The sequence below is a fragment of the Symsagittifera roscoffensis genome, chromosome 2 (assembly GCF_963678635.1).
Source record: "Symsagittifera roscoffensis chromosome 2, txSymRosc1.1, whole genome shotgun sequence".
Taxonomy (NCBI): Eukaryota; Metazoa; Xenacoelomorpha; order Acoela; family Convolutidae; genus Symsagittifera; species Symsagittifera roscoffensis.
This window is the reverse complement of record NC_087063.1, coordinates 17,292,531-17,306,619: the sequence shown is the minus strand read 5'-3', so window position 1 is coordinate 17,306,619 and position 14,089 is coordinate 17,292,531. Positions and strand designations below refer to the sequence as shown.

General features: G+C 37.3%; 2 protein-coding genes across 2 annotated transcripts; both read left to right on the top strand.

Annotated features, from left to right (window-relative positions):
- The first annotated feature begins 4,330 nt into the window (after positions 1 to 4,330).
- LOC134839871 (CD151 antigen-like) lies at positions 4,331 to 5,945 on the top strand. Its single transcript, XM_063855496.1, has one exon. It carries the CDS (start codon positions 4,332 to 4,334, stop codon positions 5,205 to 5,207), a length of 876 nt encoding a protein of 291 aa, XP_063711566.1. The 5' UTR covers position 4,331; the 3' UTR covers positions 5,208 to 5,945.
- Positions 5,946 to 6,104: 159 nt separating this feature from the next.
- Positions 6,105 to 13,679, top strand: LOC134839870 (uncharacterized). Its single transcript, XM_063855495.1, has 3 exons — positions 6,105 to 7,114; positions 12,827 to 13,006; positions 13,226 to 13,679. The coding sequence occupies exons 1-3, from the start codon at positions 6,677 to 6,679 to the stop codon at positions 13,553 to 13,555; spliced, it is 948 nt and encodes a 315-aa protein (XP_063711565.1). The 5' UTR covers positions 6,105 to 6,676; the 3' UTR covers positions 13,556 to 13,679.
- Positions 13,680 to 14,089: the final 410 nt, after the last annotated feature.

Below are 14,089 nucleotides of genomic sequence, written 5' to 3'. Positions count from 1 at the left end.
CCCCTCTTTAGCCCCCCTCTTAAGCCGAAAAATCCCTTAAGCGCCGGGTGCTAAACCTCTCGAGAGAAAACCGTAGACCTGTTTCCAGGCCTGCTTGAGTAAAAACTGCCTCAAAACAATGGGACTCCGCTTATCCAATTTTACACTTATTTCCTATAATGTAATGTGGATTCTTACGATACCCGTTGTTCGACTTGAGAACACCCCTGTGCGTCCTCTTGTAGTGGTCCTGTGCTGGTTGTCTCTGTTCTGCACTTGACAGCAGAACCACTTTTCCACTCGACTGTTCACCTCTTCCAATCAAGTCTCCTAGTGGTCCGTTTCGATCCTTGTGAACCACTTTCCCACTCGACTGGTCACCCTTTCCAGTCAAGTCTCCTAGTGGTCCGGTTCGATCCTTGTGAACCACTTTCCCACTCGACTGGTCACCCTTTCCAGTCAAGTCTCCTAGTGGTCCGGTTGGGTCGCAATCTATCTGAAAACCCTTAACAACGCCCCCCATTCGGGCACCTTACTGAATTCACTGGTTTAAATTGCTAGATTGATCGAAACGATCGGTCTTATAAAACAGTATGTGTATACTATTTAATTAATACAAAGGTTTGATCCAACTAATTTGGTGTCAAAGTCACTGTCTTTTTTCGTTTTATGGTTTTTGTTCCTTTTTGTATTCTTTTTTGCTCGTGTTTTTGTCCCCCTAATTGCCCCCCTTCACTCGGTTAGCTAAGCCTCGTTCGGAGAGCGTACCAGGAAGTTTTCTTGAGTTTTCTTAAAAAGCTTTCACGGTACAACCGGAAGGTTTACACGTTCCCGCTGAACCGTACCACCGGTACTCTAGAATGGGCATGTAGCCCGAAGCTGTGTCAAGTGGGTTCGACTCCGTAGTCATGATGTCGTAGAAACACCCAGGAGCGCCATAAAAACACTATGTAACGTTCGTCTACTGCAGTCACACATGAGGCTTAAGAAAAATAGGCCCTATAACCATTGGCTCAAGAGTCAGGGACACTATCTCTTGTGTTTTTCCACCTCAAATCAGTCGGAGCCAATTCGGTTCGCTTATGACATGGGACCACGACCCGTTACAGCTTAAAGGCCACTACCAAAATACCCCCCACTCTAGAAATAAAAACGTCCCCATACTTAGGTCTCGAAATACCCAAAATACATGAACGCCGTTAAAAACCGGGTTGGAACAATCCGCTTAGTTACTTTTTATTGGACAGTGGAACTTTGATCCATTTCAGATGGATCAACCTAAAACTCGCCTTATCTCAACATAACCATCATAAAATACACTCGAGAAATTTAAATTGAGAACTCACATGTCGATGCGCTTGAGTATGAGGAGTAATTAAAAGATGAGCAGCTTGAGAATCAAATAATATAACTAAATAAGTTTGATGCTAATTAGTTTTAACAACAGAAGTAAGTTCTGTCTCAATAATCAAAGTTTCTGTATGAACCATCGGGACACTCGAATTGTCCTCTCTTCCATTGAATGTTCACTCTGTTCCGTTCGAATAATCGTCCTTTCTCAAGTCTGTGTTATATTCTCCTATTTTCGGGATAAGACAGCTCTACTCTCTTATTATTTCGTATCGAGAAATTGCGAATAGCAATTTCCTGCCTTTTTCTTGAGTAGTTTCCCGCAATTGTTAATTCGGTCGTTCTGATTTTTCACTTTTTGTTTTCAGTTGGTTCGAGAAAACTGAGCATGACAGGCTCCATTCGAAATTTTCAAAATCAAAACTTCACTCCAAAATTACGCGTTTCTCAAGGTCAAACCTCCAGACATGACCGACTGGCACACTTAAGTGAAGGAGTATATTTAAATATTCCAGCCTACGTGACTGTTTTTAATCAGCTAGGGAAACTGATCACTTTGTGGTGACATGAAAGGCTTGGGTAATCTCTCGAAGAGGGAGATTGTTTCATTGTTCTTTCTAACCACAGAGTTTCTTAGTTTTAATATTCAGGACAATAACAAGCAAGGTTTCCGAAGGGACGAAGCATAGTAGGATAATTTTAGCTTGTTGGTTGGCAGGACTGTCCTGCAGACCAACACCTTTTAAATCTAAGAGAAAAAGTTTTAATTGGGACATTGACATTGGAAGTCAGAAAATATGTTTTATCTTAAGTCATATCCTCAATGTGCAGGTTAATGAAAGAATTTGAAGGCTATAGTGATGTAGTATGATGCCATTTATATTCTGCAGTGAGTCGATGTGACGTGGATAAAAGTAATTTCGTGCATTTTGTAAATTCTGTTCGATGACACTGTATCTATTTTACGAACATTGCGTGATTCAATGAGGACATTGACCGGACTGTCCGGGGAGTATGTGACATTCGACCAGAATGTGAAAAATCCAATCTCTGCGGAATTCCAAATTTTAGCAGCGAGCCTTCCGAATTAGTGATTTTAAAGGATTAACGACGTTATTTGAACGATGGGACAAAACGTGAAGGTTGAAGGATTCGGGAATTGCTAATTTTTAAATTTTCGAAGTGATTACGTAACATTTCTGAGAAACGTCAGAAATGGCCATTTTGGCAAAAAGGTCGAAGAAAAACACAACAACATTAGTTGCGCGGACGATAACTACGAGAATCGTGATCAAAAAACAACAGCAGATTGCAGGAATAGCAGAGAAGGTTCCGAGTTGCAACTATTGTGTCGCTACAATAGTTGCAAGGCCGTTGCGGACAACGGTGAAGGGTGGAGGACAGCCTTCCGGATTAAGAAGAAATCAAGATTAACGAGCTTGATTCAGTGGATTCAAGAATCCGGAAGGGTTTCAGAACTGAGACTTTTAGCCTTTTATAAAAACTTTTAGCTTCTTGTCATGTCCTGATTTGAATTTAATTAACAACTGGATTCATTTTGATAAGGATGAGAAGCTAGGAGTTGGGGGAAGGGGTTGATCCATCTTCGATGGAGATGATGATTTTTATCTACTGAACAAAAACAATAGTAATATAATAAGTAGTAGCCCTGTTTTTAGGAGTGACCTCGTGGTCTGGGGATACTGAGACACAGCCATGAGCTCACTATTTCTGCATGTAATTAAGTTAATTTGAGTGTTTTGACCGAAGCCGAAAGCAGTACCGTTTTTGTCGACCCGATGTTAGAAAAGACCACCAAAAGTACTGGCTTGGTAGAGACGGTGAAAAGCATATAAAGCTCTGTGTAGACGTTAGCCAGTCGTCTTAGGACTTAGTTTTATTTTCCGTCGATATGTATCTTCCGGGCGAATGTTACAATGACTCTAACTGCTAATGCTCTAAAATACTGAATAAATATCGGATTCAATTCAATCCGCTCAGGGCATTACAGCAGCTAAAACATCATTACAGTTTGCTGACAGAGTCTCTGGGCACCGTACCTCTAACTCGGACCACCTCCCGGAGATAACGTTCTTATCTCACAATTTCTGTTGCATGTGAGGGTTCTGATTCATCCCGAATGTCCCACTGGACCTTCCTTTACCGCTGTTTTTCTCTGATAAGCACGTAATCGTATCCTCGTGTTACGAAAAGAGGCTTTTATCTTGTTCTATCTTTTTTTCTTCTGGTACGACTGATTTTGGTCTTGCAATCGGCTGTTGTTTTTCGACGCATTTTTCAATCAAAATGGCGTTCTTTTGTTCTTCTCAGAAATATTCCCGTCCAAATCGAAACTTTGAAAATTTAAAGTTCTGGAACAATCTGAGCCTCCTTTTGCCTCTTGTTTTTACAATAACGCCTTTATCGTTATTTTCAGCGTGCATCGGAAAGTTCGGCTGTGCCATCCGGGGGAATGGCACAATTGCTTCCAAACTTGACTTCTCAGTCCTCTTTAGGTTCGGAGATATGAAATTTTTATGGTGTTTGATTTGAATTAATTTATAAGAAAAGTTTTGCTTATTTTAAATTACCAACAACCCTGTAATTGGGTGCTTTCAGGGTTTTCTCAGAGATTGCTGTTCGTTTTTTTTCTAATTTGACCGCTCAAATCAGCTTTGTTTCTGAGATGTGCCGTATTGTTTGTTTTGTTATATTTTCAAAGCACTGGAGGTGCGTTACTCGCTAGTTGTCTTTCAGACTTACGAAAAAGTTTGCTAAAAGAATCAAATGTAAATTAATTGCTCAAATTTGCTTCAAAAAGCTTTATTTTAGATTTAAGGGTCTTTTCAATCTGGCCATTTTGAAGAAAGATTTAGCGATCTTCTTGTTGATGCGTTTCAACGTCGCCCAGTATATACTGTCTAAAGGTGTTGAAAAACCAAGTTTAAAAGTAGTTTTCGGAAATTTTTTGGTTTGATATGACCCAGTTTGTTTCAGACGGAATGAAAATAATTAAAGTGCTTGCTTTGATTGGGCATGGCCTCATACTGCTATGTGGACTTGCGATGTTTTTTTCCTCTATCTATATCATGTCATATCCTGATTCGATTATGCTTGTTCTGGAAACAGAAACTGTCACTGCTATCTCAGCGTTTCTGTGTGCGTTGTCCATTGCTATCATTGCAATCTCTTGCATCGGATTTTTGGGAACATGGACTGAAAGCCCGACAATATTGAAAGTCTTCGTAGGTCTTGTCGTGGTAGCACTTATAATCGAAATTAGTGCGGTTGTAACTCCATTTGGAATGCGTAGAAGATGGCAAGATAAATTCAATGATCAAATTTTTGCCATCATGGATAAATATGGTCAGGATGAGTACCCCTTTCTAACCCATCTGTGGGACGACTTTCAAACCGAACATAAATGCTGCGGCAGCTTTAAACCCGAGGACTGGAGCTTCAGTGCTTACGTGCAGCAGGAGTATTATCCAGTTTTGATCCCGCCTTCATGTTGTAAATCGTTCGAGGCAAAGGAAGGACTACGTTCTCGATGTGTACGGCGACTGGAACCCGACTTGTACTACAACAAAGGATGCCTGACAGCTACTAAGGAGTTAATTTGGAGCTACATGGGAGTCGTGGGTGGCCTAGCAAGTTTTATTTACGCTTTTCAGCTATTCGTTCTCGTAGCTTCTTTCTTCCTGATCCGACAGTTCTCCGATTATGAAGAAGATTACGAATATGAAATGGAAAGGGAGCCTCCTACTTCTGCTCTAAGCCGCCTGAAACCACAACTCAAAGACAACTCGCGATCGAGACAAAAGCCGAAAGAAATTGTTGGGAGCAATGGCAGCGAGAAAGCAGAAATTGACCTGTAACTTTGACCTGTTATGGAAATTTCGTGTATATAAAGATCAAATGAGCTTTCTATTGTAATTTTTCTACGCTTTCATTCTAGCATTTAGATCCCCTGATATCAGTGTTTCTGACATATCGTTTTGTAATCAAATGCATCCTTTTTGATACCTTCATGTAAAAATTTCATTTTTTATCGATTAATTCTGACTGTAACTTGCGATTAGAAGGTCTTTACACAAGCAAAGCTTGTGTGGTAGTATGAACTCTCTTTTTTTCCAACCTAAGTCGCAAATATTATTGCGACGCAAAAAATATTATGGCAACAAAATGCGTTCATTTTGATCAATAACCAGCTATTAAGTACAGCCAATTCTAAGGATATTAACACAGACTATTATATTACAAATAGCCTTTTAGCTTCAAGGTATCATAGATATGTAGCATAGAGGTTGAGAAGGAGACCCGCAACAAAATAAGAGGGTTCGAACCTGGGCAGGGTAGGATTTTTTAATGAACTTTTTGGTATACTAGTTAAAATGATTTACTCATTCAGTTTTTCCAGTAGCGTTATCGGTCATTTTTTTTGCTTGTGTATGCGAAGTGGAACTTCGCCTCTGTGTAAATTTTGTCGTTTTTCTATCTTCCAAAGCTTAGTGCTGTTTAGATTTTAAACAAATCTCAAAACATATCTTTTGGCACATATTAAATTTGCAAATATTGTGATGGCTGAATAAACATTTTCTCTTTAATTGAAGTTTTCTAAATAGCTATTTTTCTTTCAAGTTTTTGAAATATAGATCGCCATAAGATTATTTTGCCATTTCAAATTAACAGCCAAATGCATGACCCAATTTCGACTGTCCTGTAAAATTGGCTCATCAATCGGCAAAGGACAACAGTGTCTCCCCGAGGCTTTGTTAGGTCCAATTATAATCATCAATTGTCCTTCAAACCAGTTGAGATACTTTTGAAATGCTTCTGGGTTGTTGAAGTAACAAAACATCATCGCAGTTCCTGGGTCTTGATAAAATTCGGAGTGTTCCAGGTCATGCAATCTAGAGTATATTGTGTGGATGAATGGTCCTGTAGAATGATTGCTCTCCCACCAAACACGATCAATTTCGACCCCCGTGATGTTTAATTTGATATCGTATTTTGAAATGATCCACTCAAAAAATCCGGTTCCGCTTCCGATACTGTAAATTTTGCTGACTTCAAAAGATTTGAGTACTTCTGATAATTCATGCAAGGAATTGACATCGGGCAATGCCCATGTAATGAATTTCGAAGAGATTTTACTGCTGTTCTCAACAAACGTAAGTAAATTTTGCCAATCGTTTTTCTCCATAAAGTTTTTGATAATTTCGTCATATGTAAAAATTTCTAGAGAATTGTCCATATTTCTGTTCAGTTTGTTTTCCTTCTGCGATTTAATTAAATTTGAACGTTTCAGGTTGTTTGTGTTATAGAATTTGAAACTATCTTCAAAATGAACAAAATTGCCCTGAAATTAGTATCTTGTCCAGTTAACCAAGCTACACGCAATTTTGTAAAAGCCAAATGCAATATAAACTTCTTACGTAACTTGACAGCTATTCCTTGTGGTTCGACTTGTGCATTTTCTTTCCCGGTTCCAAAATGCAATTTCGAAGTTGGAAACATGTGTGCTAATGTATCAGTGCTTAGTAGTCTAGCTAAGAGATCATTTTCTACGTCACGTGATATTAGAAGTCGATCACGTGAGCCAGAGGATACTGACGCAACTGAATCTTACCCTAGATCAGTTTCTTTATCGGAAGCAGTTAAAGAGGAACTGAAATTTGTGGGCAGTGCAACTGAAGGCTCATTCGAGATACCTTTTCCTCTGAATTGGACCATTCAGAAACTGGGAGCAAAAGTGATCATGACAAAAAATAGCAAAGATAACGTGAGATTCGATTTAGATTGGCTGTTTTGATCTGTTGTTTTATGTGAAAGGATGTTTCTTCGGGGGTTAAAGAAATATGACCATCGTTTACACTAGCCAGCAGCGTGGTGTATTAGTACGAACCTTCTTTTTTCTAACCTATTTTAACCTATTTCGCAGATAAAAGTGTTCGCTTATTTGGTGGCAGTTTTGCTATAATCACGATCTGTAGCATTGGAAACTTCATAGCATCTGCTCTATTTTTTTGTGTGATGAATGAAGCGCCCGTTGTTGAGTGGTTATTGCGTGAGACTCGTATTCTCTAGGTCGCCGTAGATGGCAGATCGAATGCGAGACGTAGGCGAGTTTTTACTAATTCGAGGCTTATTTCTATTTTCTTATTGCACTTTATTTATTGCACTTTGTCTATGTATCTTCTTTATGTCGTGTTCTCGTTAGTGTTTGCAAAGCGAAGCTTCGCTTCTGTGTCATTATTTACTCTAACAAGAGTAGGTTCCTTGTAATCGAAAACTTGATTTTTTCCATTCAACAACTTTTCTTTAAACTTGTAAGAGCAAGTGTCTTGAAGTCGTGAACTTGAATTTTTTTCCCGTTAACATATTTTACATTTGTAAAATATGTTGACTTTGCTTTATTGCTGAACCTTGACGACTTCCAGGATCCTTCGCACCTGGTCTAGAGGTAACGCATCTACTCCAAGTGTTGCCAGTTGAGAGTGAAATCAGAAATTTAGTAGCAAAATTTTACAGGTCCTCACCTGCAAAATTTTACTACTACAATTTTTACATATAGTTCCTCTAAGCTGGTAATATCTGATTTTGCACTCAGTTGACAGTAGATGTGTTACCTCGAGGGGGTAAGGCTCTTCGCTTCAATTCTTGCAGGCTTGGTTACCGCTCTGTTTTTTTTTGTTTGATCAAATAATTCGTTCCATCCCGCTTCATTGTGAATAAGTGTTCGTTTTTTTGTATTCATCAACAAATTGATTAACAAGACTGCTCGTTTTAGGCCGAAGCCCTGAATGTTCCGACTGCCTTCTAAGGTCTATGGAGCAGAAATAACATAAAAAATTTAAATGTAATAAAATTAAATTAAAAATAATTTAAAAAATTTTAGATTTTTTTGAAAACATCACCCCACACGTTATATTAAGCACAAAGTGACAATTTTTGCTCCTATTAACCAATCATTTTAAGCTTCATTGAACCAAATTGGAACGGTTTCTGAGACGGATTAAATCTCGCTACGCGTTAATAGCGCGAAATATATCGCGCGTTAAATGTCCAAAATTAACCAGAATGGCAATCTTTAAACCCCCATAGCGTTACGAAAAATGATCACATATGAAATATCTTTTCAAATTTAAGCTCAAGACAACAATAGCTTTCAAATGATACAAAAAAATTCGTCAAAATTGGCTAGTTAAAAAGTCGAAATTTGTCTGAAGAAAAAAAACCCACCCCGAGCACAAATATTCCGTTACTTTTGCTACGAAAGTCGAACCAATAACTTATTTACGTCGTTTGGTTTTTCATAAAAATGTTTTAAACGTGTTCACGCGAAAACATCATTTTTCTATACATCATTCTTGATGTAACAACTTCATGTGTTGTTCCTTATTGAGATAGGTCGTCTTCTGCCAATCCTTAAGATAGTATAACAAAGTGAATGAAATCTGGGAAAGACTCAAAATGTACTCAATTTAGAAGCTAAGAAAACATTGATTAGTTTTTTCATCGATTTTAAATTGTTTTCAAACTTATTATTGTTTTTATTTTAACTCAAGAGGCCGATAACGTTACATCGAGAATTACAAATTGTGTTGCTCTGAATCGGAAAAGGTTTTTGAGTTGATTTTATTCTTTTCAATGGCGTAAATTTTTGACTCTGGTATCTTGTTGACCTTGTTGAATACTAGCAGCAGTTTTGTTCGCTTAAGTCAAATTTGTGCGGACAGATTTGAAACAAAAGGCATTTTTTTTAAATTTTTGCACGGGAAGCTTGTATTCCCGTGTTGACTTCTTTTGGCCAATATATCAGAAGATTTATCAGGCAACTTTTTTTTTTCAAATTTGTCTCTTACTAATTATTTTCGACTTTTTGTCGAACATCTTTATACCTTATTGATCATGGTGCTTGACAGTCTATGGGGGAGGAGGAAAAAGTTTCCTTGATACAAAATTTGATTAAAAAGTAAGCATAAAAGCACAAATGATTTTTGTCTCCTATTTGGCCTAATTACAAGTTTCAGTTATTCACAAAATACGCAAGTTTTTTTAGGACAATGTTTTTCCCTGATAGTTTTTTCGGATATTAGTTTTGGATCCACGGCGAGGTTTTATGGTTTAGCTGCCAGCTTTTTTCTACAAGCGTTCATTTTCAAGCAGCTCATTGGTTTTTATCTATTCGAGTGATAAATAATCATGTACTCGTTTTTGATTTCGTTGCCCGAGCGGGACCAAGTGACTTGTAATCAGGATCTAGTCTTTTTTCCCTTAAAAAACTTAAGATTGATCTGGTATCGGCCTATGTTTGATCAATTTAGTCTGTTTGAATTGCGTCGTTTGAAAAGGGAAGATAAAATGTACGCTTTTATGTGTTTTAGGAGGGTTGGCGCCTAGAAACTTGATTTCATTTCTTCATTGGTCAAAGTTTTGATGACAACTTTTTTTCGGCTAAAGGTAATCTACTCAAAAACTGTCGGGTATTCGCTAAATGACGCTAAATAGTTCTAAATGTTGATTACACTAGCGTCAGCAAAGTGTATTATTAAGAACCTTTTTTTCTAATCTAAGTCGCAAATATTGGTGTACCAATTTTGGGACACCTTTACAGGTTCTTGATAGCATGTGCTTTGACATTTGAATGATAATTAAGTAACTCAGTTTATGCATTTTTAATTCATCAAATGAATCGGAAAAAAAATTTTGTTTGAAACAACAACAATGACAAAAACTCGATTTCAGACATTTTCTAACTCAATTTATCTAGCAATTTTTTGAGATGCATAATTTATACATAATGTGGCGTGATGCTTTGCGATTTGTTACATGCAAAGTTGGTGTGGATGCCTCCAGTTGGTCATATTCCTAATTACTTCTTTCAAAATTGTGTCTATTTGTATTTGGTGCTTTATTCGTGACCGTTGTTTGGCCGTTGTTAAGCGTGTGTGGCTGAGTGATTATTGAGTGAGACTCAATATATTTTGATTGCATTAGGTCGCAGATCGAAATCTAGAACTTATTTTATTGTATTACAAGTTTTCTTTTCCAAGCCAACTAGCAAAAAAAGCGCGCATTTGGTGGCACTTTTGCCATAAACACGATTTTTAGCATAGGAAATTTTATTACATCTGTTCTCTGCTTTATTGAGGCTAATGTTTGTAAAATTTTTAGCATCCGTGTCTGAGTGGTTAGTTCTTGAGACTTCTAATCTCTAGGTCGCAAGATCGAATCCGATATGTTGCTGAATTTTAACTAATTCGTCGCTTATTTCTACTTCTCATTTTTTATAGAGCTCCTTTTTGTCGCATTCTCGCTAGTGTTTGCGTAGGCGATATTCGCCTCTGTAAAAATAGCTTTTATTTTTTATGAGCAATTATCAAGAATTTTTCTGATCCAATGTTGTGGAGACAATGAACGTTTTTTTTTTCTTTTTCGTAGCTGGCTTTGCTTGCAAATCTGTAGGAAGTTGACCTTGCTTTACTATGAGATCTTCGTTTAGCGGCCTAATTGGTGTAGCGTTGAGGCGCCCTCTCGAGATTTTAAAGTCTTAGTTTCAAAACCCAGTTCGACCTTTTTTTGCAATTAATTTTCTCTGGATAAATTTTCCGGCTCATTGGTCTTCGTCCCAATTATTGTTCCGACCATCGAAAATGGGAAGGATTTTGTATTCGGGTATTTTAGTTGTTTTTGTTTTCAACCCAAAATCAGGTGCAGCAAATAATCATCGGAATGGGTTGAGTGATATATCATATTAAAGCCCCTATAGTCGTGATGTGAACCACATTAACAAATTTCACAAAAAAATTCCCAGTCCAGAAAAACAGGTTGAGCGAATAAAACCAGAGAGCAGTATTATTTGAATTGCTTAAAAGCTTACAATTGCTTATACTAAAACGTAAAATTTTAGTTTTACTTGGTAGACGTAAGTTTAATTGGAGTATTTCAGCGCGTTTTTGGAGTCAAAATTCGAAAAACTTCTGGAAAATTTTGATTCCAAAAAGGAGCTAAAATACTCATATTAAACTAACGTTTTGCTAGTAATTTTTCTACGGAACTTGTTTTTCATTTTGCTTATTTAACTATGACTGTCGAATATACCTAATCTCTGGGTTTTTTGTCCAGCTCCTTTTCTCACACCACGCCGAAAAAAAACGACAATAATTTGAAAAAAAAACTTTGTTGTATTTTTTAAGGCTATGGCCGGAACATTTTGACCTCCTTGCGCAGTAACCAGCTATCCTTGTTGTGGGCTTGGTTTTCGTTCTTAAACGTTCTTTTTTTAAAACGATAATTTTAATCGTCTTTAATAATATTTCTGAGTTTTCAACGATTTAATGTCCAACGATGAACTTTTTGCAGATGATTTTTTTGTTGACGACTTTTTTTGTTCGGCTTGGTTTCCAAATTGTATGCATGAGTTTTGCGAGTCCGCTCGTGTGATTATGAAAAAAATTACGGCTTTATATTGAGGTCTTGCAAGCAAGAAGTGTTGTCGAATCGAATATAGACTTTTTCAGGCTGACAGCTTGTCGAATAGAATCACTGAATCATTTCGTCAAACGAAGTTTTCTATCTTTCACCGTGGTTTGAACTTAATTGTTTGCTAAACTTGATATGATGTGCGAAACTTCAAAACTTCGAGTTATTATCAACTTTTTTGGCGCAAAATGTGTTTACCCATGTTTTGACTGCTGAGTTACTGCTTTATAATTTTTGTACATGAAAAATGAAAAAAAAAGCGTTGTTTGAATTTTGAGCATATCGATTTTTTTTATTTTATGAACTTTTTTAATTTGATGGCTTGGCTTGTTTTTTTTGATAGCTTGCCATGATCTGTTTTTGATGTTTCGCAAGTGCTGCGAAGCTTTCATTCTCCTCTGTGTACTACAGGGGTGGATTTAAGGGAGGGAGGTACGTCCGCCCCCCCCCCCCCCGTAGGGGATCGACCCCTGCCGACCCAAGTGGTTCCACTTTGAACTATTTTGAGATTTACTTTGAAGATTTCCCAGCTGAATAAAAACTTTGCCTATTGATCCTATTTTCTCAAATTGAGTCAATTTAATTGAAAAAAGCGGTAAAATGTTCTTGAAATTAAAAGAGCTTTGAGGCCATTTATTTTTTCATTAGAATTTGGAAATTTGTTATATAGGAGTACTTCTATATAGGTCTTGGTTATTTTTTTTTCAGAAAAAACTCCTAAGAATTGTTCACGCTCAATTTTTATTTATCGCGGTTTGACTTTTGATTTCTTTTTAAGTTAAGTTCATTTTTCTCTCTGTCGCAAGTAATGCTCGGTTTCCCCTCCGCTGAGTATGGTATTCCGATTCGGCCGTTCCTCAGAAATTGATGCTCTCAATTTTAAAAAAAATGACATCATAGCATAGAAACATAATGACTTAATAACTCAAATAATATTGAACCTCGCAGATATCAAACGATTTCAGAACGAAGGTTCAGTATAATGCTTCAAAAAAGTAATGAATTTTAGTCAGGAGCACATGTGCGCGTGTCTTTCTCAGTGAACAGTGTAACGGATCAAGAAGTGTCTGAGTCAGCTGAAAGTGACTTGAGTGACGAGGAATCATCTGCAGACATAGATCAAGCATTCCCTTCGGAGGAGGAGGTGACGGGTGAAGCGGGAGAAGAAGAGTTTCTAGACCGTGAAGAGGTAATTCGACCCTTTTTTTAAAAATCATAGTTCAAATGTGTGAAATGGTTCATTCAGGTTGTCTTCAATCATGTAAACGTTTTTGATGTGATTGGATTTTTTGTATAGGTTCGTTGAAATACAAAAATCTGATTCAATATGACGCACCAATTTAGTCCCAGAAACTTAATTTTCTTGATCATAGTACTTGAATATTGGAAAGAATTGATATTTTTGCAGGGCTCAACTACGATTCCACACGAGATTTTGATTGAGATCAAGAAGAATAACAAAATCCTGAGCATCGAGGCCGACATTGACAGCGAAGGACCTGTTTTGAGATCCTTGTCCTTCAATAAAAGCAAAAATACTCAAAATACTGATGAGTATGAAACATTCGAGGTCAACTTCGAGACACTCAGTCTCCCCGTGCAAGACGCCCTGTTCACTTATCTAGAAGAGTTAGGACTCACCGAAGACTTTTTCGCCAATCTTCTAGACTGGTCGCTGAACTACGAACAGTCATTGTTTGTAGGCTTCCTAAATGAAATGAAAAACTTCTCTGAGTAGGGCGTCTAAGCTTCTTTTCTGACTGTGAATAAAATACATCCTTGATATGAAATTGCTGGTCAGTTTGGAAACGAAATTTGTTCAAAGCCTTTTTTTAAAGCTGCCTGAGTTTAAGTTCACATTATTTCAAGCCTAAATTTTTGATATAGTATTTTTTATTGTAATTGCCCTGTTTATAGAAGCGGAATATATAGCTTTGTGTTATACTGGATTTGTATGAAAGTTTGGAGCTCGCGTTCAGTGATAAAACGCTACGCGAATTAGATCAAATGTTCTTCTTTTGGTTCTAAACACTGTTTTTTGAAGCTAAGTGTGGGGTTATTTAAGATTTTTTGTTGACATTGTATAAGCGATGGAATTACCAGTAGGTCAGGGTAACAATAACAATTCCCGTGGTCTCTGTACTTGGATTATTGCTAATGGACTATTAGTCAGAGTTGTTGCGTTTTATTAGTACCTAGCTCATCAGCTGCGATTGAACTCCAGATCTGTTTGCAATCAGAATGGGAAAACACTGGTGCAAAAAACATTTCA

Bases quoted from the DNA above. Each gene is read 5' to 3' on its own strand.
- LOC134839870 (XM_063855495.1), top strand. From the start codon at position 6,677: ATGAACAAAATTGCCCTGAAATTAGTATCTTGTCCAGTTAACCAAGCT. The intron at 7,115-12,826 runs GTGAGATTCGAT...AATGAATTTTAG, and splicing joins CAAAAAATAGCAAAGATAAC to TCAGGAGCACATGTGCGCGT. The intron at 13,007-13,225 runs GTAATTCGACCC...ATATTTTTGCAG, and splicing joins AGTTTCTAGACCGTGAAGAG to GGCTCAACTACGATTCCACA.
- LOC134839871 (XM_063855496.1), top strand. From the start codon at position 4,332: ATGAAAATAATTAAAGTGCTTGCTTTGATTGGGCATGGCCTCATACTG.